Source organism: Taudactylus pleione, unplaced genomic scaffold (assembly GCF_031769625.1).
Source record: "Taudactylus pleione unplaced genomic scaffold, aTauple2 ptg000265l, whole genome shotgun sequence".
In the NCBI taxonomy this organism is placed as follows: domain Eukaryota; kingdom Metazoa; phylum Chordata; class Amphibia; order Anura; family Myobatrachidae; genus Taudactylus; species Taudactylus pleione.
In genome coordinates, this window is record NW_028284667.1 from 11,510,981 (window position 1) to 11,535,713 (window position 24,733).

At 41.7% G+C, this 24,733-nt stretch overlaps 1 protein-coding gene across 1 annotated transcript in view; it reads left to right on the forward strand.

Moving 5' to 3' along the window:
- Window positions 1-24,733, forward strand: part of LOC148514013 (cilia- and flagella-associated protein 47-like) — a gene marked incomplete at its 3' end in the record, with an annotated part of 651,210 nt that overhangs the window by 259,319 nt on the left and 367,158 nt on the right. The window contains exons 41-44 of the mRNA XM_088481183.1: window positions 3,155-3,204; window positions 10,251-10,396; window positions 17,855-17,957; window positions 21,311-21,528. Coding sequence (XP_088337309.1) covers window positions 3,155-3,204; window positions 10,251-10,396; window positions 17,855-17,957; window positions 21,311-21,528 — 517 coding nt within the window. The remainder of the gene's footprint in view (window positions 1-3,154; window positions 3,205-10,250; window positions 10,397-17,854; window positions 17,958-21,310; window positions 21,529-24,733) is intronic.

Consider the following 24,733-nt stretch of genomic DNA (forward strand, 5'->3'; position numbering starts at 1 on the left):
CCGCTCAGGCAATTTATTTGTGAGCTCACAACAGATTCAGCATCCAGGAAAGCGGCATTGGGACTTCAGCGGTTTCCCTTTTTATGCAGAATTTTTGTGTTTAGAGTTAAAAGTATCAAAGATTTTTAGTACTTCAGTAGAATCTTTAATATATGACTCCGGTATTTACATATTTTTTATATAAATATATATACATTCCAACAATTTTTATGTAGCACACCTGATTACTAATATACATTGGGTCAATTGCTTTTATCTATATTTTTATCTAAGTTTGGCCAAAAAAATAGATTACTGCCATGCTTTGTCTTAACTTTTTATTATTAAATTATAATTTCTCTACAAATGTTTTAATTGCCCTCCTCGCCGTTTTTAACAAATTATTTTCACCCACACTCAATATATGTTACATATATTAACAAACTCTGTCTTAATTAGTTGATTCAAAATCTCAATATAATTTCCATTTGATTCAATAGGAAAGAAAGTGGACTTGGGTTTTAGGCCTGTACCTACATATTTGCTATAATCAAAATTATTGATAATTGCTTTAGCATTTTGTTTTGCATAATGCCTCTTAAGTGAAGTATTCCTTATAATGTAATGGTTACCTACGAAGTCCTCTATTAGAGGCAAATGTCAAGCCTATTTTCGAAAAATAATAATATTACTTCTACAAAAATTAAAGCAGTGATAAATAAAAATTCCACTTTTTACAGGTTGTTCATTGATATTTTAACTTTTTTCACTTTTCCTCTTCTCGTTCACCTCTCCGTACTTCCTGTTTTTGTTCTAGTCCTGTACTTGAAAGCCTGGTTATAGGTGTTTGTTGCTCTATCTCTTTCCTAACCCAATATTCTAGTGTTTTATACCAGGTATCTTTGAACTCATAATTTGCTCTTTCAAATGTTACATTTTTAATAGCCGTAGACTGCTAGGAATTTTACCAGACACAAGCAACTCCATTTTAAGGTGTATGGTTCATGGCGTTACCGGTCTTTCAAGTAATGAAGTCCCTTCTTTTATAAAATAATCTGCGGTGAAACACAGAGAGCAGTGACTTTTGCTAGAGCATTGTGCCTCTTTTTTCTCTGTTAGTGGTACAGTACACATATCACGATGGGCTCCTCTAGGTGTTCAGTAAGATAAGTAAAATATGTAATTGGTGGCACACCAGGCAGTGATTTTATGTAGGTCTTCTGGAGGATCCAGCTTGCGCTTCCTTGAGCTCATAATTGAAGTCCAAAAGAAATTCATACTATCTGCCAGCAGTTATACAGTGCACCTGTAGAAAACCTATTTAAAAAAATACAGTAAACAAACACTGAATGGGGTAACAGTTTATTTAAAAAAAAAACACTCACCAATATGCCTCTTTCACTGTTTTATTACTTACTAAATCCTTGGGAAAGGTCCTCTTAATTCCATGTAGGCATCCTGGCACTTGGCAAAAAACCCCAAACCTCTCATAGATGTCACACAATTGCTTCCAATGGAAGCTCTTCACCAGTGAGAAGTCATTATCAGACAAAACCATAGGATTGAATGAAAGTTATGATTGGGCACAGCGGGAATCCTATGCATCTGTGCAGTACTTATGGGATGCAGTTGAGATCCCGGCGGTCAGGCTGCCAGTCAGAATCCCGGCACCAGCATTCCGACCTCCGGCATCTCGACTGTAAGTATTGGGGTTAGGCTGTGGGGGGGGGTGGGTTAGGGTTAGGCTGCGGGGTAAGGTTAGGTTTAGGCTGTGGGGGGGGGTTAGGCTGCGGGGAGGGAGGGTTGGGTTTAGGGGTATGGTACATACTGCCAGGTGTCGGTATCACAACCCTGTTGGGATGCCAGCATCGGGATTCTGACCACCGAGCTCCTGACCACCACGGTCAGGATCCCAGTCATTTGAATTTAGCGGGTTAGTCGATGGGTTTACAGTGGATTCTAAACACATTGCTTAGTAAATCTAGGGTCTCTATACTTGTAATAAAGGAAATATAGGTGGTGCTTCAATATTTGTCTTCTAAAATGTAAAATGGGCACAGTAAGTGTGCTGCAAAACTGAATAAAAAGCAAAACAGTTGTTTAGTAAAAATACCCCAAGTGGCAAGTGCAGGGGGTCTACTTTCATGTTCTTTTGCAGGACTATATCCTGTACCCCACAACACAAAATCTTGTTATTGCATATTGGTGCAATAAGAGATACATGAGCATGTCTAGCCTACACTAAGGTACAGCAGTCACCACCACCTTGTCGTGTTAATCCATGCATGTTGCTGTATTGATGGGTGCATTGGGACAAAAATAGCAGCAAGATTTTACAAAAAGGCATTTGCACAGCAGGCTGTATATTTAATGTTAAAAATTAGCTTTTAGTGAGCAACTAATAAATAATTTCCTGACTACCATTATAATTATAGCTATTACACCTTTTAACAATCATATGATAAACAATTCTGTTACGATTCAAATTGCTGATTGTTTAGTTACTTTACCTTTCTTGTGATAATTATGTTTAAAACTTCTTACTACTCAGCTCAGCCAGCTGTCTCTCAAGTTTGATACAGTTTTTCTTTTCAGAACTGCCTTTTAACAAGGTAAATGTAGTAGCCTGCGTGATGCAAGCATCAGCGAGTTTCCGGCAAGTCTGACAATGTTTTAAAGGGGCAATCATTTCAAGGCAAAACAGGTTTATTTTGCCTTTTTTAAACGATTGCCCCTTTAAAACATCAGGCAGACTTGCCGGAAACTGGCCGTTGCTTGCATCATGCAGGCTACTACATTTACCCCAGTATAAGTTAATTGTTAAGCCCTTAGGGTTCTTATAACTCCTTTCCTTTTTTCCCTAATTTTGGATCTACAATATGGGTATTGTGGGAGAAAACAGATAAAGAATTGTCACCTGTCCTCCTTCTCTCTCTTTCTATAGTTTTTTACTATTAGCTGTAAAACTTGTTCTCGGCCTGTGTCCTACAGTACATCTGCTAAATTCTGCAGCCAAACATGATGTCACGGCAGGGGAGGAGAAACTAAGGTCACCGGGGGGGAGAAATTGTCCAAGGTTCACAGGGTTTAGATGTTGTGGCAGATAACTTAAGCATTAATTAAATATGTCTAGCGATTAAAAGTGTGATATATTACTTGTTTCTTATAGTGACAGCTCTATAGAACATGATCTTTACAGGATGATCTGTGACACAAGTAACCAAGGTACAGTATGCTTCCTATCAGATTAAAAATGATCTATAAATAATCCTTCATTACATTAAACCAGGACCAGCTAAGGGTGCAGAATTTACTATAAGCACATTACATCACAATAGTAGACTTTCTAATAACGAAACAACTCCGAACACATGAAGAAAAATGTAATCACTGCTTTAATACATTAATTAGTCCTATGTTAGCTTCTTAAAAATATGTTGGCTCATTTATGCTTCTTACATATTTAATGAAAAATATTGGAATGGCTAACCTAGACATTCACTATTGCCATGTGGTAAAACTGGCTTATTTCTCTGTGCTTCAATGTGGATTATGATGTATGTTTTATTAATACAAATATCAATAAATTAAAACAACATTTGTAAACTGCAGAATAATCTGGAACATTATGCAACTTTATTGGCAACTGATACTTAGTTTAGGTTTTTCTCACACTTATTATTGTGTACAGGGCCGTATTGAGGCTTGTGGGGGCCCCAGGGCAACTAAGTTGTGGGGGGCCCCTCCAAGCCGCACAGAGCCTACCCCCCTGAATGCCCCACACAGAGCCTACCCCTCCCTTCCATATAGGTCCCGTCTCCAGTTCAATATATGCATAAGTGGAGGGTTATAATAAATTATATATATATAAACACAGTATATATATATATATATATACCCTCAACATATGCATATACATATATTGAACTGGAGGCTGGGCCTATATGTAATATATATATATATATATATATATATATATATATAGACAGATAGATAGTAGCTGGGGCTATTTGTAAAAGTAGAAAAGGGGGCACTCGCTAACTGTCAATATCGATTCTAAATAAAGTTCAAACACCATGTAATAGAAGTTACACTTACCCTCACAAACAGCCGCTAGTACTAGTACAGTGGAGGAGAGGAGCTGCAGCTTACAGCACAGCTTGAAGTTGTGTGCGGTCTGTGTGCCCGGCGGTGATCTTGTTGTTCCTTGGTGGATGGTTCTCAGCGGCAGTACTCCAGGGACAAGAAGGGGTGGTGCAGCGTCATGCGCAGTGACGCCATTCTGCAATATGCGTCAGCTACGGACCAGGTGACGGGGCAGTCGGCTTTAACTTTGGGGGCGGAGCTTTTATAGAATACACGGTGGCACACGGGCCGGGCTGGCCAGGTGTGGCTGCTGGGGGGGAGGATACGGGTGGTCAATTTATTGTTTCCTATTATCCGCAGACCACGGAAGATGCCATTTTGCCACTGAGCCCTCTCAATCTCGGGGACCCTTTGGAGCTCGGGGCCCGTCATGGGTGTACCCCCCTGTCGCCGGGCATGGCCCTGTGTGGGGGCCCTCTGTGTGTGTGTGTCCCTGGATGACCACCCCTGTCGCCTCTCCCTTAATCCGGCCCTGATTGTGTAACTGTTTAGGTAATGTTTACCTATCTCCTGTGAGAAGCAAACTATGCCACTGTTAGCAGGGCCATTTTAATGTACGGACACACTGGGCAGCTTCCCAGAGCCCCACAATTCTAGGGAAATCCAAGCAGGGGCAGGCTGGGCCTTGTGGCCCCTCGCTCCATGCATAGGGCAGCCAGCTGAGAGGCTGGCAGAGAAAGATGATCCATGGCTGCTCTGATTATAAATTACACACACTTAGAGCGGCCAGACAGCATTCTCTACCTGCCTCCCAGCCTGCAACCACAGAGCCAGATTTAGGTGGTGGGGGCACAGGGGTACTATCCCTAAGGGCCCCCTCTCTCAGGAGACCCCCGTAAAGCTCCAATAAATCTAAAGGTTTTATTTTATTGACCGTTTACATTTGTATTCCCGTGAATGAGTGGGTTGGGTCCCCAGTGCATTGCTTTAGCCAAGGCCTACAATGCAGTTAAGATGGCCCTGTCTGTTATTCAATTGTTGCTCCAATTGGGTGTGAATGCTGTGGACGTCTAGATTTCTACTTGCACCCTCCTGAGGTGGCGAACAGAAATCTGCTAAAAAGTCAATTTTTAGGTGCCCAAACTGCTGTTTGGGTGCACTCATGAGGAGTTTGCATGGGTTTCACCTTTGCGAGAAAAGTCATGATAGCCCAAAACAATTGAATATCCCCCCCCATTTCTATTTAGTTGGGAGATCGGGCATGAAAAAACTATTGAATCCCCCCAATTAATGTGTTTAGTGTCTAAAGGCCCCCACAGACAGTACAATTTTTTAAACAATATGGCCTTTTTTGACTGATTGGAATGACATATCGTTTAAAAAGTGCTGTGTGTGGGCATAATGATGCCAATGCGTGCTCCCGCTATCGTTGATCGTGGTTGCTATCTGTTGAACATGCAGAAAGATTTCGATTTGTCATTCACAATATGCCACACATCGTTCTTTGTGTACTGTATGCACAGTGAATGATGTGATGGCCACCTCAGATGCACGCATGGATCAGGGAGACCTGTGATGCATGCATCTGTGTGTAAAAAAAGATAAACACAGATGCACAGACAGATCAGTAAGATCCATCTGTGCTTCTTTGTTAAAAAATGAAAAACTGTAAAAATTTTAAAAAAAACTGCATGCCCCCCTCCCAAAAGAACACCAGCACCAGACTTTGGAGACCCAGTACTGTTTTTGCTACATACAGGGGCCAAATGACGTAGGGGTCCCCTGTATTAAGTACAACCAGCACCGGTCTATTCAGAACTGGCCCTGGTTGCCAAAATACAGGGGACAGATAATGTAGGGGTCCCCTGTATTTAGCGCAACCAGCACTGGGCTCTGATCCGGTCTTGGTTCTGGAAATACAGGGGAAAAAATGCGTAAGATTCCCCTGTATTTCCATTACCAGCACCAAATTTTTTGTAGCGGGGAGGGAGACCACTAGTCAGCCCAGGTCGGGAATCCCTGGGGAGTTGTGGACCCCCCCAATAAAGGGGGGTCCAAGGCACCCAAGGCGTTCGGATGATAAACCCGGGGCTATCCCCGGCATCCCTGGAGCAGTGGGTGCTGGGTTGGCAAAATATTGTTTTTTGCCGTGGAACTACAGGTCCCAGCGAGCCTCTCTCGCATGCTGGTACTTGGATAGAAATCCCAGTGCTGAGCATTCATTGGCTGAGAGAGGCGAGCCTTCCGCCTCTCAGCCAATGAGCGGTTCCCACCATTGACTTCAATGATGAGAACTACAATGGTAACTTAAGGTTACTTTCGCGATTCCCACCATTGACTTCAATAGTGAGAACCGCAAAGGTAACTAAAGGTTACTTTCACCGTTCCCACCATTGACTTCAATGGTGGGAACCGCTCATTGGCTGAGAGGCGGAAGGCTCGTCTCTCTCAGCCAATGAATGCTCAGCACCAGGATTTCTATAGTGAAATCGCGCCACTGAGCTGTCATTCGGGACTAATGTCTGGTGGTCCGCGATTTTTTGGTTTGTTGTTTTGCCAAGCCCTATGGATGCCTAATTTGGAATGAAGAGGACGTGATCCATGCATAGGGAGAGGTGAGTATAGAAATTTTCTACTGGAGAAGAGGACACAAAATGGCTTCAGGGATACATAGGTGAGTATGTGAGATAGAGTGTGTGAGTGTGCATGTGTATTTTAATAAACTTTTACTTTCAACAGTGTGTTCTGTATTTATTTATATTTCTTTTGCTGTGGAACTACAGGTATCAGCGGGCCTGTAAAGCCCCCGCATGCTGGTACTTGTGTTTCTCCAAGTACCAGCAACGCGGGAGAGGCTTTCTGGAACCTGTAGTTCCACAGCAAAAGACAATATTTTAACTCTTTCATTTGCACTACACTATTTCACAATTAACCCGGCACCCACCGCCAAGGAGTGCTGGCGATATCCACGGGCTATCAGCCTAAGTCTGGGGTGCCCTGAAGAGGGGGACCCCTTTATTGGGCTGATTAGTGGTCAGGGGTAATGCTTTGGCCGGGGGACCCGGTGAAAGGGTTCCCCTGGCTGTGGCATTACCCTCCCCCCCGCTAGAAAAAGTTTGATGATGGTCATGGAAATTACAGAGGAAACCTACGTGTTGTTTTCCCCAGTATTTCCAGAACCAGGACAGGATCAGAGCCCAGTGCTGGTTTTGCTAAATACAGGGGACCCCTACATCATTTGTCCCTTGTACTTTGGCAACCAGGGCTGGTTCTTAATAGTCCGGTGCTGTTGAGCTTAATACAGGGGACCCCTATGTCGTTTATCCCCTGTATTTAGCACATCCAGTACTGGGTCTCCAAATCCCGTTGCTGGTTGTTCTTTTGGGTGTGTGTGTGGGGGGGAGTGCCAATTTTTTTTTACACAGGTTATTCAGTTCTTTTAATACAGAAGCACAGACGGATCTCACTAATCTGTCCGTGCATCTGTGTCTTTATTTTTTTACAGACGGATGCATGTTTCACGGATCCCCCTGATCCGTGCATGCATCTCTCTGCTATCGCACACGATCTAATGAATGCGCAAATCATTAGATAGTGCATGATAGATCTGGCGTACATCGTGCACTGGAGCTGCTGGGTAGAGTTCAAGGGAGATCGTTAACTAGATTGGATTGTTGCCTACATCGTACCGTGTGCATCCACCTTTACAGTGTATAACAAATAGGCAACATTGCAACCTGACATGTTTGACAACAGAGCTATTTTATATGCTAGTGTAATCATTTAATCACATTACAATAAAATTATATTGTAGTTATGAAATGTAAAGATAACTGAGGGGATAAAGCGTTAAACATCCAAATGTGTATCATTTTATTCAGCCCTCCTTTCCTGGCATACAAGTTCCTCTGATGTCGCTGGGTGCTTCAGGGTGATGCTAAGTGCCTATGACATAGAGCCTTCTCAATTGAGACAGCATGGAGTAATTTTAGCATGTGATGATTCCCTCCTGATCAGTGAATATGTGGAGGTTTCTCAAAGAATTGAGTACCAGTCAGTTTCATTATTTTGTCAGTGCCATTATTAAACTTGACAGTGAATAGAAGTATGTGTATTGCCGGGCTCCAAATCACTTCTACGTTAAAGGAGCCTTTGCTCATGTTATGTTCATATATACTCAGAAAGGTTTCATAATGAGCATATATGTATTTCAGAACTGTGATTCTCCCAAGCCTTCAAAGCTGTCACTTCTGTAGCTTTCTAGTAGTCCCAAGCTTTTCAACTGCTGCAAGTGGTGTACCAGATCCTCAGCACTATTTTGGACATAATTATACTGTATGTTCTTTCCTAACATGACCAGTTAAAATTAGTCTTTGGGCAATATGCTGTTTTCATTGGTCACACAATATGACCAATGCCAACCAGTGCAGCCTACAATGCCAAGCCTGGTCTGTTAATGTCCCTGCAGACACCTTGCTACAATTCACATACAATATGCCCTGAAGTGATTAGCAATTGCTTTGTACAATGTAACACTGAGGTAACATTTGATAATTTTCCAGTTATTATCTTTATTAATAATATAATATCTTTGAGACGTTAGGGACTCCGATAAAAGTATCTAAAACAAAACATTAAAAAGAATTACAGTGAACAATAAATATACTACAATATGTTATATTTGGTAAACTTATAAAGAGCATAATATTTTCATAAATATTGGGGTTTATACTGGTTTACATAATTGAGAGTAGATACAATTAAAAATTAAAAATAAAAGGCAAATTATATTATTACACATTGTTGCATTATTGCAATTTTATATGTGCTAATAGTATGAAATTAGGATTGATTTGTAAATAGACTATAATTTATCTTCTTGCTTTCACCTCCATTTTAGTGTACCCTTCTGAAAAACTACCTTCCCCCAATCAATTTATCTTAGCTCAGATATCCACTACATCAAAACTATAAGTGCAGCCAAAATATCATGTGTATCTAAGTATTTCTACACAATAACAGCAGGGTTACACTCTTCTAAGCACTGATCTACTTGTTTCCATGTAAGCTTGAACAAAATTAATGATGTATATAAAGTAAGTCAACAAGTCCACCTTGATTAAAGCTGTATCTCAAATGTATTTAACTCTGGTTGTAAAAATATTTGTAAATATTATTAGTAACCGTTTTCTATAAAGCCACTTACCTTAAACATTCAGTTGTACGAATTGGCAATGTCACCTTGCACCTACAGTAGTTTCTGTAGCACAATTGACCTCCCCTAGCAACCAGTCCATACTATTTCAGTAGACAAAGAGTAATGCAGTGATTAAATGGATTGACTAACAATGACATTGATAGATCCAGGTTTCAAAACCCATTGTCAGTTGTTTGTGACCTTGCAGAAGTAATTTGTCTCTCTATCTTTCAGTCACCATATATTGACTATAAGCTCCTTTGGCCAAGAAAATCCCTAAAATATCTGTAACAGTACTGCAAAACATTGCATTCACTATATAAGTAATAAGTTAATATAGAAGATGGAAAATGTCAGTGGAGTGATGTCTGCCATGCTTTTTTTATTTGTAGCTAGATAGGGCATGTTATCTTATTGGTAAAATAAAGTTTTGTATTTCTACTATTCCTATTACTTTGTGTCATTATAATAGAGAGGTGTTATAATGTGGGAGGTTTATCTTTAATTTTGTAATATACAGGTTGAGTCTCCCATATCCAAATATTCCGAAATATGGAATTTTTTTTTACCATGACTGAGATAGTAAAACCTTTGTTTTTTGATGCTTTAATGTACACAAGCTTTGTTTAAAGCAAAAATTATTTAAAATATTGTATAAAATGACCTTCAGACTTTGTGTATAAAGTGTATATGAAACATACATGAATTTCATGTATGTACACAAACTTTGTTTGAGCCACAAAATTATTGAAAATATTGTATAAAATTACGTGCAGGCTGGGTGTATAAGGTGTATATAAAACATAAATGCATTCTGTGTTTAGATTTGGGTCCATTCCCAATATATTTCATTATGGTATGCAAATATTACAAAATACGAAATATTACAATATCCAAAATACTCCTGGTCTCAAGCATTTTGGATATGGGAGACTCAACCTGTACTACTGTATTTGTTTTTATTACTATGTGTATTTTGTCCTTACAGGCTACCAGTCAACTTTACAACAACAGTTTTTTTGTCCATTGGAGTGTATTTTCTTAAGAGAAGGCATGTCTGCAAGCTTGCAAGTTAATTTTCTTCCATTTGATCTTGGAAAACGCTACTGTACGGTTGTTTTTACCAATGCAGAGGTAAATATTGAATATATACTTGGACTGCTCAGTAAAAAAAATAAATCAAACATGTCAAATTCTGAATCTTTATAACATTGAAAAAATCAGAACAGGAAGCAAAAAAAGCAATATATTTACATATATTAATACACTTTTTTGTTGTAATATTTGTGACATTAATATTACAGTGCAAATGACAGATTTAAAGGTGGTGTTAGAAGTGGAACTGGATATATTATATCCGTCTTATCACTCATCGGGGCCCCATCACCAGTTCAGGTGGTGCCATCTCATGACCATCCATGTCCTTCCTGGCCGCGGGAAGCATCCCGGAACTTCATGCTTGCCAACCAGTTAATGTAACTGTATAACAAAACTGTACAAACATCTAAATGCAATGATGAAAATAATTTCCAAATAATTGATTGATCGTGTAACAGAAAACAAACAGAGCAGATAAATGTATCCTGATAACTTAAAAGAAGTTTAGGCTGGAGAAAGTTAATCTACAGAGCTCCAAAGTAGTGAAAGCATTTCCGATCAGAAAACTGAAAGCTAACATTAATCACTGAGAGAAGGGCTGTCACATTATGTGTACATGGTGTGAGTACGGGAAAAATCATTGCACAACAACTTGATCAGAGAGATATGAAACAGCTCCCGTATTTAATTAGGGAGTTTGAGAGTTACATTAATGCTACTACTATTTCTTGTTAGATAAAGTGATAGAGATTAAAGTTGATCAATGACGAACTAATCCATTTCAGCTAATCTTTTACATACTTCTTTTCAAAAACCTAAATATAACTGTTTTTTTTTTGCAATCAGTCACCACAGTATAACTTTTTATTTTGATTTATTAATAGCATTTTGCATAATGACCAATATAATATGTTATTTTGTGTTTCAAATCACATTTTCTTTTTGTTTTTCCACCTCATTTATAGTTAGCCTCTCTTTATTTTAGGGGTGTGCATCGGCCACTTTTCGTGTTTTGGTTTTGGATCTGGATCTTTCTTCGTGTTTTGGATCTGGATTGGTTTTGCCAAAACCACCCTTCCGTGTTTTGGGTTCTGGGTTTTGTGTTTTGGATCTGTATTTTTTTTTAAAAAAGCATAAAAACAGCTAAAATCACAGAATTTGTGATTTTTTCTGCTCCTATGCAATTATTAACCTCAATAACCTTAATTTCCACTCATTTCCAGTCTATTCTGAACACCTCACACCTCACAATATTGTTTTTATGTCCAAAAGGTTGCACTGAGGTAGCTGGATGACTATGCTAAGAGATACGAGTGGGCGGCACAAACACGTGGCCCATCTAGGAGTGACAGTGCAGTGGCAGGCAGGATGGCAGTTTGAAAAACAAGGCCCCAAACAGTACATAATGCAAAGAAAAAAAAAGAGGTGCAAGATGGAATTGTCCTTGGGCCCTCCCACCCACCCTTATGTTGTATAAACAGGACATGCACACTTTAACAAACCAATCATTTCAGCGCCAGGGTCTGCCACACGAATGTGGCTGAAATGATTGGTTCGTTTGGGCCCCCACAAAACAAGCTGGCAATTAATTTGTCCCTGCACAAACTGTCTCTACGGAGGCAAGATGTCGTCCTCATCCTCCTCATCCACCAATTCCTCACCCTCTTCAGTGTTGTATACATCCTCATCCTCACAGAGTATTAACTCGTCCCCGCTGGAATCCACCACCACAGGTCCCTCTGTATGTTCTGGAGGCGGGTCTCCCTGGAAGAGTTGATAATTCATTTTTATGAACATCATCTTCTCCACATTTTGTGGAAGCAACCTCCTACGCCTTTCGCTGACAAGGTTCCCGGCTGCACTAAACACTCTTTCGGAGTACACACTGGAGGGGGGGCAACTCAGGTAAAATAGAGCCAGTTTGTACAGGGGCCCCCAAATTGCCTCTTTTTCCTGCCAGTACAGGTACGGACTGTCTGACATGCCTACTTGGATGCTGTCACCGATGTAATCCTCCACCATTCTGTCAATGGTGACAGTATCATATGCAGTGACAGTAGACATGTCAGAAATTGTTGCCAGGTCCTTCAATCCGGACCAGATGTCCAAACTTGGTCCTGCCTGCCCTGCATCACCGCCAGCGGGTTACTTAGGATACCTAAGTTTTTTTCCTGGCAGCCCCAGTTGCGGGAGAAAATGAAAAAGGAGTGTTGACGTGTCACGTTCCGCTTCAGCTGACAGTGTTTTCACCAGCAGGTCTTTGCACCTCTGCAGGCTTGTGTCGGCCGGAAAGAGAGACACCACATAGGCTTTAAACCTAGGCTTGAGCACGGTGGCCAAAATGTAGTGGTCTGATTTCAACAGATTGACCACCCTGGAATCCTGGCAAAGCGAATGAAGGGCTTCATCCACAAGTCCCACATGCCGAGCGGAATCGCTCCATCTTAGCTCCTCCTTCACTTTCTCCAGCTGCTTCTGCAAAAGCCTGATGAGGGGAATGACCTGACTCAAGCTGGCAGTGTCTGAACTGACTTCACGTGTGGCAAGTTCGAAGGGCTGGAGAACCTTGCACAACACGGAAATCATTCTCCACTGCGCTTGAGTCAGGTGCATACCCCCTCCTTTGCCTATGTCATAGGTGGATGTATAGGCTTGAATGGCCTTTTGCTGCTCCTCCATCCTCTGAAGCATATAGAGGGTTGAGTTCCACCGTGTCACAACCTCTTGCTTCAGGTGATGGCGGGGCAGGTTCAAGAGTGTTTGCTGGCACTTTAGTCTTCGGCACGCAGTCGCTGAATGGCGAAAGTGGGCAGAAATTTTTCGGTCCACCCAAACCGTCTCCTGCGTGCCCCTGTCACTTTTCAGAAAATTCTGCACCACCAAGTTTATTGTGTGAGCAAAACATGGGACGTGCTGGAATTTGCCCAGATGTAATGCCCGCACAATATTGGTGGCGTTGTCAGATATCACAAATCCCCAGGAGAGTCTAAGTGGGGTAAGCCACTGGGCGATGATTTCCCTCAGTTTCTCTAAGAGGTTGTCGGCGGTGTGCCTCTTACTGAAACTGGTGATACACAGCGTAGCCTGCCTTGGAACGAGCTGGCGTTTCTGAGATGCTGCTACAGGTGACGCTGCTGTTGTTGCTGCGTAGGGTGATAAATCTACCCAGTGGGCTGTCACAGTCATATAGTCCTTAGTCTGCCCTGTTCCACTTGTCCACATGTCCGTGGTTAAGTGGATATTGGGTACAACCGCATTTTTCAGGACACTGAGGACACTTTTTCTGATGTTTCTGTACAGTCTCGGTATCGCCTGCCTAGTGAAGTGGAATCTAGACGGGATTTGGAACTGGGGACACACTACCTCCATCAATTGTCTAAATCCCACTGCACTAATGGCGGATACCGGACGCACGTCTAACACCAACATAGCAGTCAAGGCCTCAGTTATACGTTTTGCTTCAGGATGACTGCTGTCGTACTTCATCCTCCTCGATAAGGACTGTTGGAGGGTCAATTGTTTAGTAAAAGTAGTGGTGTTCCTACTTCCTCTCTGGGATGATGAACGACTCCCAGCAGCAACAGCAGCGGCAGTAGGCGTAGCAATGCAGGATCCTTCGGAGGAATCCCGGATAGGAGAGTCAGTCATGCCAGTGACATGGCCTGCAGGACTACTTCCGATCCTGGCTAAGGAGGAAATTGACGAGGAGGGAGTTGACGGTGTGGTTTGCAGGCGCTTGGATACAACAGGACAAAGGGATTTAGGTGTCCCTGGACTGTTTACGGTCTTAGCCAAAGTTTCTGAACTTGAGAGTAACTTTTAATGAACGCGCTGCAGGTGACGTATAAGGGAGGATGTTCCTAGGTGGTTAACGTCCCGACCCCTACTGATTTCACCTTTACATATGGTACATATGGCAAGACAGTTGTTTTCCGGATTTGGATAGAAATATTGCCAGACCAAAGAGGTGGAATGTTTGGTCTTTTGCCCAGGCATGACCGTGATGGGCTTTTTCATCCCACGGACAACAACTATCTCCCCCAGAGCCTGATTTAAACAAACCACATCACCATCAGAATCCTCCTCGCCAACTTCCTCCTCAGCGCCAGCTACACCAGTATCCTCATCCTGTTGTACTTCAACAGTGACATCTTCAATTTGCATATCAGCAAGTGGACTGTGGGTGCTCCTTTCAGAACTTGCAGAGGGCGTGCAAATGGTGGAAAGAGCCACCTCTTCCTGTCCAGTGCTGGGAAGGTCAGGCATCGCAACCGCCACCACACTTGGACTCTCCTTGGGGATTTGTGATATCTTCTTAGAACGCACAGTTCTTCGCTGTGCTTTTGCCAACTTAACTCGTTTGATTTTTTTAGTGGGATGAGGGCTTCCATCGTCATGTGAAGCTGAACCACTAGTCATGAACATAGGGATAGACCTTAGCCATCCCTTGCCACTCCGTGCCGTAAATGGCATATTGGCAAGTTTACATTTCTCCTCAGATGATTTAAATGTTTTTTTTAAGGTCATTTTCCTGAACTTTGTCATTTGGGATTGTATGTGCCCTCTACTATGACATTGGGCATCGGCCTTGGCAAACGATGTTGATGGCATGTTATCGTCTATGTCATGACTAGTGGCAGCAGCTTCAGCACTAGGAGGAAGTGGTTCTTGATCTTTCCCTATTTTATTTTTATCGGAGAAAGTTTGGTCCTCCATTTATGTTATGTTGATATATACGTGTGGCTAAGGCGCACACAAACACAGAAAATAATTTTTTATTTTTGTTGGAGACTAGTGCACTTTGTGGGTTACACCACCCTTTAAGAAATGAGCCAGCCGGCCCTTTACTTATGGGACACAGGCGCACGCTTGGCGCTGCTCCTTTTGTTGATGCATGTGCAGCCACAGTGCACACAATTCACAAACACAGAAAATATTTTTTTATTTTGTGTGGAGTGCACTTTGGGGGTTACAGCAGCCTTTAACGGTCAAGCTAGCCGGCCCTTTACCTATGACACAGGCGCACGCTTGGTGCTACTTTGTTGATGCACGTGCGGCTACTGCGCACACAATTCACAAACACAAAAAAAATATATATATTTTTTTTTGGAGCGCACTTTGGGGGTTACAGCACCCTTTAATGGACAAGCCAGCCGGCCCTTTACTTATGGGACACAGGCGCACGCTTGGCGCTGCTCCTTTGTTGATGCACGTGCAGCCACAGTGCACACAATTCACAAACACAGAAAATATATTTTTATTTGGTTTGGAGTGCACTTTGGGGGTTACAGCACCCTTTAACGGTCAAGCCAGCCGGCCCTTTACTTATGACACAGGTGCACGCTTGGCACTACTTTGTTGATGCACGTGCGGCTACTGCGCACACTGTTCACAAACACAGAAAAAATATTTATTTTTTTGCACTTGGGGGGAGCACCCCTGATGGACAGAGCACCCCCTGGACAACACTACAGCACCCCTTTTGGACTGGGACACTGCACAGGACTTTGGAGTGGACACAGCCCCTATGGACAACTGACTGCACAACACAGTCCAGCCAGCCCCTATGGACTTTGGAGGAGTGGACACAGCCCCTATGGACAACAGCAGCACAGCACAACACAGCCAGCCCCTATGGACTTTGGAGGAGTGGACACAGCCCCTATGGACAACAGCAGCACAGCACAGCCAGTCCCAATGGACTTTGAAGGAGTGGACACAGCCCCCATGGACAACAGCAGCACAGCACAACACTACACTACACAGCCCAGCCAGCCCTAACTCCCACCCTCCCTCTTCACTGTCCACAGCCGAGTGAGAAATTGGCGACGACGCGTGTGCCTTATATAGAATCCAAAACCCGCGAGACCCGGAAGGCGGAATGATGACGTTTTGCCTCGATTTCAGGCGGAAAAAGTCGAGCCTGACTCGGATCGGCCTCGGATCAGGGGGGCTCGGGGGGGGGTTCGGATTTCAGAAATCCGAACCCGCTTACCCCTACTTTATTTCAAATATATTTCTAAAAGGGAAGGTTAAAATCAATACAAATTATTTGAAAATAATATTTTGTGAAGGCATATTCATAAATCATTCTAATATTGGAAAAATAGATGGCCCCATCTATTTTGAAACAGATTAATGAAGTTTAACAAAAAAAAACTTTTACTAAAAATAATCCTTTCATGTTGTATAAGTCTAAAGGTGCCCATCCACTAGCCGATTACACTTTACGGTTGCACGAATACGACATCGTAATCGTGTAATCACTCAGTAATCGGCCGCATATCGTGCACAAATTGTGCATTCAAATGTCGGAAATTACCAGCGATACGCGCTTCCGCTGGTCGTTTCTGACATCAATCATAGGCTGAAACTGTAGGTCAATCTGCCGATAATGACAGATTGGTCATGTTCGGGGATGATTGATGTCCCTACACTGAACGATCAATCGTTCAAAGTAGGCACTGCACCCCCTAGGGGAACAAAGGTACGATTACAGTGTCGTAATCGTTCCGTCTTTCCCTGATCTACTAGTGGATGGGCACCTTTAGTATGATTTTGCGTAGGTTGTACAGGAGGTTCTTGTTTATTTATTTCCTTGAGTACTGAGCAAACTAATCTGTGTCTAGTGTATCCATTCAAGTGGGTGTCCAAAATGGAAGTACAGTACTTGGCTGTCTGGTACTCAGGTCAAGTTCTAGAAGAGATGGAACCCAATTGAAGGGAGCAATCAATGACTACACACCCTGGTAGAACATGGTCACTGGTGACCAAATGTACCTCCAATTGTGATCTGATGGCACCCGATCAGATCTTGATTGCGGGTACTGGTCCTTTTGGTTTCAAACATGCAGCAAATTTGCGTCAATATGATACAAGACAGTAAAATGTATTACTCAAATTACTTTTGTATGTGATTAGCTTTAGGAATTGAAATCTAGAAATATTGATAATAGTTACAGTGATCCCTTTTTTAATTTTTGTTACTTTTGAATGAACTTGTTTACAGATGTGTCCACATACATCTAGCCTCCTTGCGTGTTAAACAGCTCTTCTAGTCGCGCCACGCCATGGCTTGACTCGGTAGCTCCAAACATCTTTTCGTGTGGCTTTTTCCCTTATAATGCATTTACAATATGTAGGTTAATGAAGCTTGTTATAAACTAGCCTAGGAGTTGGGTTATACAGAAACTCAAGTAATATAATAACATTTAGTAAGTACAATGCTGAAGTAACGTATCAGCACAGATTATCAAACTATCCTGGCTTTCTCCCTTTACTTTAATGTAATAACCAACCTAATAGATGTCTTACCTTTGGTCTTCAGAGCATGCAATTGCCACCATTCTACCACTTCATAGTTGCAGCATATTAAGACCCCTAACCATATACATCCAACAACACAAAGCATAAGAGTAGTTAAATAATACCTAACAGTAAATATATTAGTCTACAAAATTTCTGTTTATTTTCCTCTAAACACTTTGATTACAGATTGGTGACTTTGTAAACGTGATTGAAGGGATTGGCATTCCTCCTCTGCCTTCAGCTTTGATTCCTGTGGATAGTCCAAATATCATCAATAATACAACTCCAGGTGAGGTCGTTTTTATTTGCAAACATTTTAAGTTTTTAGTTTATTATGCAGTATAATTACTAAATGAATAATAAGCATTTTGTGATGTATAGGAGTTCAACTCTTTATTGTGTGTTTATTGTACCATATATTCCTTTTCTATGCACTCAGTTATTGTTGCTTTATCTAGGTAAGTTAATTCCAAAAGAACAGACCCTCTAGCGACCATATTATTCTCAAAGTTTGGTACAACATTTGCTTGCTTTTGCCAATAAATACCTATGTGTACAGCAAAACGGAAAAAGAAAAATCGTTGCCAAATCTACAACACAAAAAAACAGTGTTTTACAACTAAGTTATGTTTTAGCATGACATTTCTCATTTAAGAATTGATGTATATAGGAAAATGTGAACATTTATTGCCCTAAACAAACAGACTGCAATTTCCTATTTTATTTTTTTGTTCTGCAGGTTATTCTTTTTCTGATCTATGCATAGAGTTGGTGATCAGTTATTTGAAAAAAGGCTTTTATTAGTATTGATTTTTTTTTTCTCTTTTATTTTTAAAAAACAATAATTTTTATTGAGGTTTTCTTTCTTTTTTTCCCAAAAATAAAGGGACACAGAAAAAAGGGGGAGAAAACACAAAGGGGGGGTGTGGGGGGAGGGGGGGTTGGTTAGGGGGTACAGGCAATAGGCTCTTCAAAAATCAAAACAGTAATTTAAAACAGTAAAAAGACAAAATCAGTATATGACATACAAAATTGGTAGAAAATACTTTTGACCTGTAATAGACAATTCAAAACTTACAGAAGAAGAAATAGAGTATCAATGTGCAGTTACTGGAAGGCAAGAGCCCTCCGTAATAAACTGATGCCAGCTAAACCACTTTATAATTGGAGATTAGTTTTGATTTTTAAGTAGTCTTTTCAGATTGAACAAAAAACAGATCTTATTCAAAGCACAGAAAGTTTTATGCAAGTTTATCTAGATTTCTGCCAAAGTGCACAGATTTACACAACAAGATATTGGCATTTGCATAGAAGCAGAAATTTACACCAGTTTGGGGGGAATTCAATTAACTTGCAACTACAGGCACGTGCTGGGGGTGGGAAGTTGACATTGCTTCGCCCTCCTTGAGGTTTGCACTCGCACCGAACTCACACACTTTGCTCACAAACAAAAATCTGCTAGTCTGGAGGTACCGTAAGTGCGGCATTTAGCTGTACATACTCGCGGGTGCAATATGATTGCACCTAAGTAAATTTGCCCATAGTGCTGTATGGAGTGCGGACTAATGGGTCTACTTAAGCACTGCATAATGCAAGTTAACTGTGTGTAAAATCCAAAAATGAGCTCTTTTATTTGGTACAGTACATTTTATTTCCACAACATCATCAATAATGCTGGTGTGTATACAGCCTTTTCAGGCAGCTCAGCTACAGATTTTTTTTTACCTCACCACACACATAGGCTCAATGTTAGGTTGTGTAGGCATCTCCCAACAGCAGACAGCAGTGGTGGACCTTGATGTGCTGTGGGTGGACAGGAAAGGCTCACCATAGCGAAACCAAGGCATTCATTTGTTTGCATCTAGTGCACTTCATGAATGATCTCCATAGGTTATATTTCCCATACATTGCTAATATTGAGCATAAACCAGAGTTTCACGTTCGTAATAAAACTACAATGTTTGTGAAATACATCACTTTGTAGTATGCTAGTACATAGAAAACTTTGAATGACTTAACAGCAATATAAGTTCAATTGCTAAAATTCCACTGAGGTTTGACAGAACCACTAGAACAATTACTTTGAAGGCAGAACATTAATTGAAAAGAAACCTCTGGGTATTAGAGCTGTAATGAAACTAGTGTTTGTCTGTCTTTGACAAAATTGTATAATATACACATATACAGTATACCAATTTAAAAAGCAGTATCCAAATTTATTTATTAATTGACTTAATTGATCTGTGTAACATTAGAAATGTTAGAAGTGTGGTTTTATTCAGGAATACTTTGGATGGGAGAATAAGGGCCCAATTCAGAGGTGGAAGCAGTGTTGGTGCCGCAGGCAGTTGGCCAATGTAAAGGCGCACATCCACATGCCAACTAGGGAAAGACAGTACGATTCCGAAATCGTAATCGTACCGTCATTCCCCATCCCCTGCAGTGCCTACACTGAACGATCAGTCGTTCAGTGTAGGCACCCTCCATCATCCCCATACATGGCCAATCTGTCGTTATCGGCAGATTGACCTGCATGTTACGGGCGATGATTGATATCAGAAATAACCAGCGGGAGCGCGCATTACTGATTGTTTCCGACATTTGCATGCCCGATTTGTGCCCGATTAACGAGTGATTGAACGATAACGGTGTCGTTATCGTTCAATCACTCTGTTTAATTGGGTAGTGGACGTGTGCCTTAAGTCTGCAGATTTGTCCAAGTTGTACTACACATGCATTCCACTCAGTGGCACCTCCAAGGGTGGGGCTGCAGTGCAGTCCAAAATTCAAATAGGGGAGCCACACCAACTGTCACCCCAAATGATACCAAATATCACTGGCGGGGACTCACTGACAGTTGGTATGGCTCCCCTATTTGAATTTTGGAATGTGTTGCAGCCCCACCTCTATGCCGCCACTGGTTCCAATGGTTACAGGGAGACGCAGAATGATTTAGGGAGAAAGAGCTGGTATTTCAGTGGGCATTTCTGTGAGGTAACATGTGGGTGGATAGCAAGGCGCAAGCGTGTAGCGGGAGTGTCACTGACAGCAACTGCATCTGAAAATGCAATAGTGCTGATACAGGATGTCATGTACAGATGGAGAAATAGAACAGCACCTCCATAGGCAAGGCCGTCAAGAGCTCCGATGGGCTCTGGTACTGGAGGGGCTGTCAAAATCCAGGAGGTGTGGCCACGTCCCCTCCCCAAAGACCTGCACTAGAGCGGCTCCATGAAGGGGCAATCCAGGGGCCCCCTGTAACAATTATTCTGCCCACTACCACTGCGGTTGCAATGTGTATATGCTTTTATTCACTATGTCCCACTAAAGAGAGTTTTGTAGTGTACCTTTATTATATTCAGTATTTACCAGAACTCCCCTGGTAGTTAGAATAAACTTTGAAGCAGTATATATCTTTTAAATTCAATCGTACAGAGAGAGAACACAGCATTTTTTTAAATAGATACAAATTTGTATCCAGGTAAACACCATTGAGTAAGCTTCTTTACCATGCATGTATTACACAAGACGGTCATCAGGGTGTAACCATTTTAGATAGCTATATTCAAAGTTGGCTTTTAAATCCAGTATATCACATTTTGTAATGTTATGTTTTCATTTATATTTTTATAGGTAACACAGAAACAGAGAAAACATGTTATTTTAAATGCAAAGAAAACCGTATTCTGCAAGAAAACCTTAACATCCCATTGGCTAATGAAGCACAAGAGAAAGCATTGGCGATTGCAGCCCAGATGCAGATGACATTTGTAGAGTATGAACGTAGAAAAGTCACAGGTACTCTGGAGAGCAGCAGCGTACAAGCGGCATTGGCATCATCAGGAGTGAAAAGAGAGGAGGTAAGCGTCACTTTAATTTATTCTTTCATGGGACTGATGTGACTATTTTTTAGGACCTAACAATGAGTTCATAATTATGCATTTCTGTTTTTCTTTCTTCACAATAGCATAATAAACTTTTTCAATGTTATAAATATTCCTATTTATATATATTTTTTCATAAATCCATAAGTGTATCCCACAGTCTAACTATGTTTAATGCCTCGTGCAAGCTACTGCAGAAATGTTTACTTATTCAGATTGTGCTATGCACTTTTCACACAATTTTCCTACTTCCTCAGGTGTGCTACTTTTTTCTTAGCTTTGTGTCTTATTTTGCATATAGGTCCTCATTCAGAGCCACTCGCTAGCGGCAGTACGCTCGTTCCGAGCGATGTTCGCACATCTGCGCATGCGTACGGATCGTTATACGCATGCGCGAACCAGTCAGTGCGGCCGAAATTCATGTGCTCGCAATATAGCGAATGCCTGCTATTTTGAGTGACAGAATGAGGCGTATGTGGGTGGTAACAGGGGAAGGTGCTTGAAAATGGGGAGTGGAGATCCGAACGCAGGCGTGCTTAAAGGTCAAAACGGGCGTTTTAAGGGAGTGCATAATTAATCCAGCAGCGTCATTGACCACGTCACTTGTTTTTTTTTAACTCAGAACTGCTCGCAAAATACTGGTTGAAAAAACCAACCACAAGAATAGCGAGCAGTTCATACGCTGGTCGATGTACTCGATTAATCTAATAAATAGCGGACATGACGTATGGTGCGAGCGGCCAGGGGGCGTTTTTAACAAATAAACGAGCGTATGTTTTGCTCGCTCGTTCAGACTTAGAGGTGTGAACAGACTGCAATTTGCGAACGGATCATTTGAATAGCCACCCCTTGTTTTTGAACGAACGACCGCAAATAGCGAACGGGTCTGAATCAGGCCCATAGTTTACTAGGTACTTAGGAGTAATATTTTTGTAGAAAAATAATTGGTATAAAATTGCGCATAAAGCATAACGCATGGTATCGGACATCTTTTACCTTCTTATCCTAGATTGTGTACTTTTTCCAAAATTTTTCTACTTTTTTTAATTTATTCCTCCATTGTGCTACTTTTCCCTTTGATTTGCATCTTATTTGGGGTACACACCTTGTTGACTTAGTGGCCGGCAGATCATCCTGCCGATCGCCGGACCGATTTGATAAACAAACTCACTTACCAATCGTCCACTCGATATGTCTGACCAGACATCACAACTGGACGGGCATTTAAATGCCTGCACAGTTGTGATGCGATTGTCGAAGATTCCTGTGGTCAGTGGCAGATGTGCACAATACATATATATTGCATCTGAAATGCTGCACGGCCGACACAATATATGTATAGTGTTTACCCAGCATTAGTTTACTTATAGTGTACTAGGTCCATAGGTAAAAAAGTACATGGGGTATACAGAAGGAAGAAAAGGGAAAGTGGAGCTAAATATTATTGTTTATTAGACCAAGAAAATGCAATAATGGAGCAGGTATAAGAAACAACAAATACAGTGTTAGAGAAAGACTTGTACAAAAGGCCCTAAGAGGGTAACAATTCGGGAACTAATGGTGGAAATCCAAAAGGGCCACAGCGAAACTACTTAGATAAAGAGCTGAAGGGGGGATGGAGAGTCAAGAGAGAAAGATAGAAGGAGCAAAGAGCGAGAAAAGGTGAGGAAAAAGAGGGGAGAGGGGGTTACTCAGAGGGAAAAGTCAGGAGGTATAGTGATCGGCCAAAAGAGTCCAAGTAGTTGAGAGTTTGTGGGAGTATTATGAAGAATACTAGAAGTATATTCCATGTGGCAGACCTGGCATATTTTATTTATGATAGAGATTAAGGAGGGAGTTCAGCATTCTTCCACAATAGAGCTATTTGGAACTTAGCAGTGCATGAAATGTGAGTTATTAGTTGTTGGGTATGTTTGGGAGTTACAGGAATATGACGTTGTAAGAGTGAATAAGAAAGTCACTGATAGAACAACATTAAGTGATAAAGCATTAATATAAGTCCTCCAGAGGATCTGTGAGAACAAAAAGTCTCCAAAGGAGATATGTTTTGCAGACTGGGACAGGACCCTTTAGGGGAAGTGTAAAGTGTTAAGCTGGGTACACATTTAATGATGTGCACCCAGCCAACCTATCATGCGACGGGACCTGGTGGGGGTCCCGGCTTCGGCAAGTGCAGACACACTTGCCGATGTCAGGAGTGGCAGCGCTGCAGCGGGGGCAGTGCTGCATCCGGTAGCATGGCCCTCGCTGACAATGTCACCCATCGGACCTGCATGCAGGTCCGACAGGCGATGTCGCTGATGATGCGTGGGAGCTTGTTAGTGACATTGAGGGTACACACTAGACGATGTTGCCGACATGTAGTTTGATCCAGCCAGATCGGACGACATATCGTCTAGTGTGTATGTGTACCTGGCATTAAAGCTGGAGGCAGTGTTAATGGCAAGAGTTGGGAACAGTTGGGAACATTTAGAGATCAGCAAATGTGGGAAATGTCCACAAGGGGGCTAAGTCCTTCAGAAATTTGATATTGAAGCAAGTCCAGTAGACAAAAGTGGTAGAAAATGAAGGATTGTTCCAGGGAGTGAGATGCCAGGACCAATGAAAGCAATTAGTAAATGGTAGTTGTATGATTCCATGTGACAGAAAAAGCAAGGATGAGAGGCATGCTATGTAAACTAGGACTGTGATGGGGTTTTAACCAAAACAGAGATAAGGCAGACTATAGATCAGCTAGGCTAGTCTGAATAACACCCCAAACCCTTGTCTGAGATGGTGAGTGTAGCAAGATACATTGAATCAAATGGATCACCCTGTAATATTTAAGGAAGTTAGGGACACCAAGTCCACTCTCGTGAATAGGTGTAGATAATGTCCAGGTGAATGTGGAGTTTCTAGATGACCAGATGAACTTGCATGCAAGCTGTTGTATCAGTTTGAAGGTGTGAGCAGGGACTCATATCGGAAGGGTTTCGAAGAGGTACAAGAGACGGAGGAGGATTTTCATTTTTGTGGTCCCAATTCGGCCAGCCCAGGATATCAGAAGAGTAGTCCATTTGTAAAATTCAGATTTAATAGAATCAAACAGGGGTTGAAGTTTGCAGTGTAGTATTAAGTTTTTGTTAAATCAACTCCCAAGTATTTCAGTTTGTGGGCTTGCCATCTGAAGTCATAATTAGAT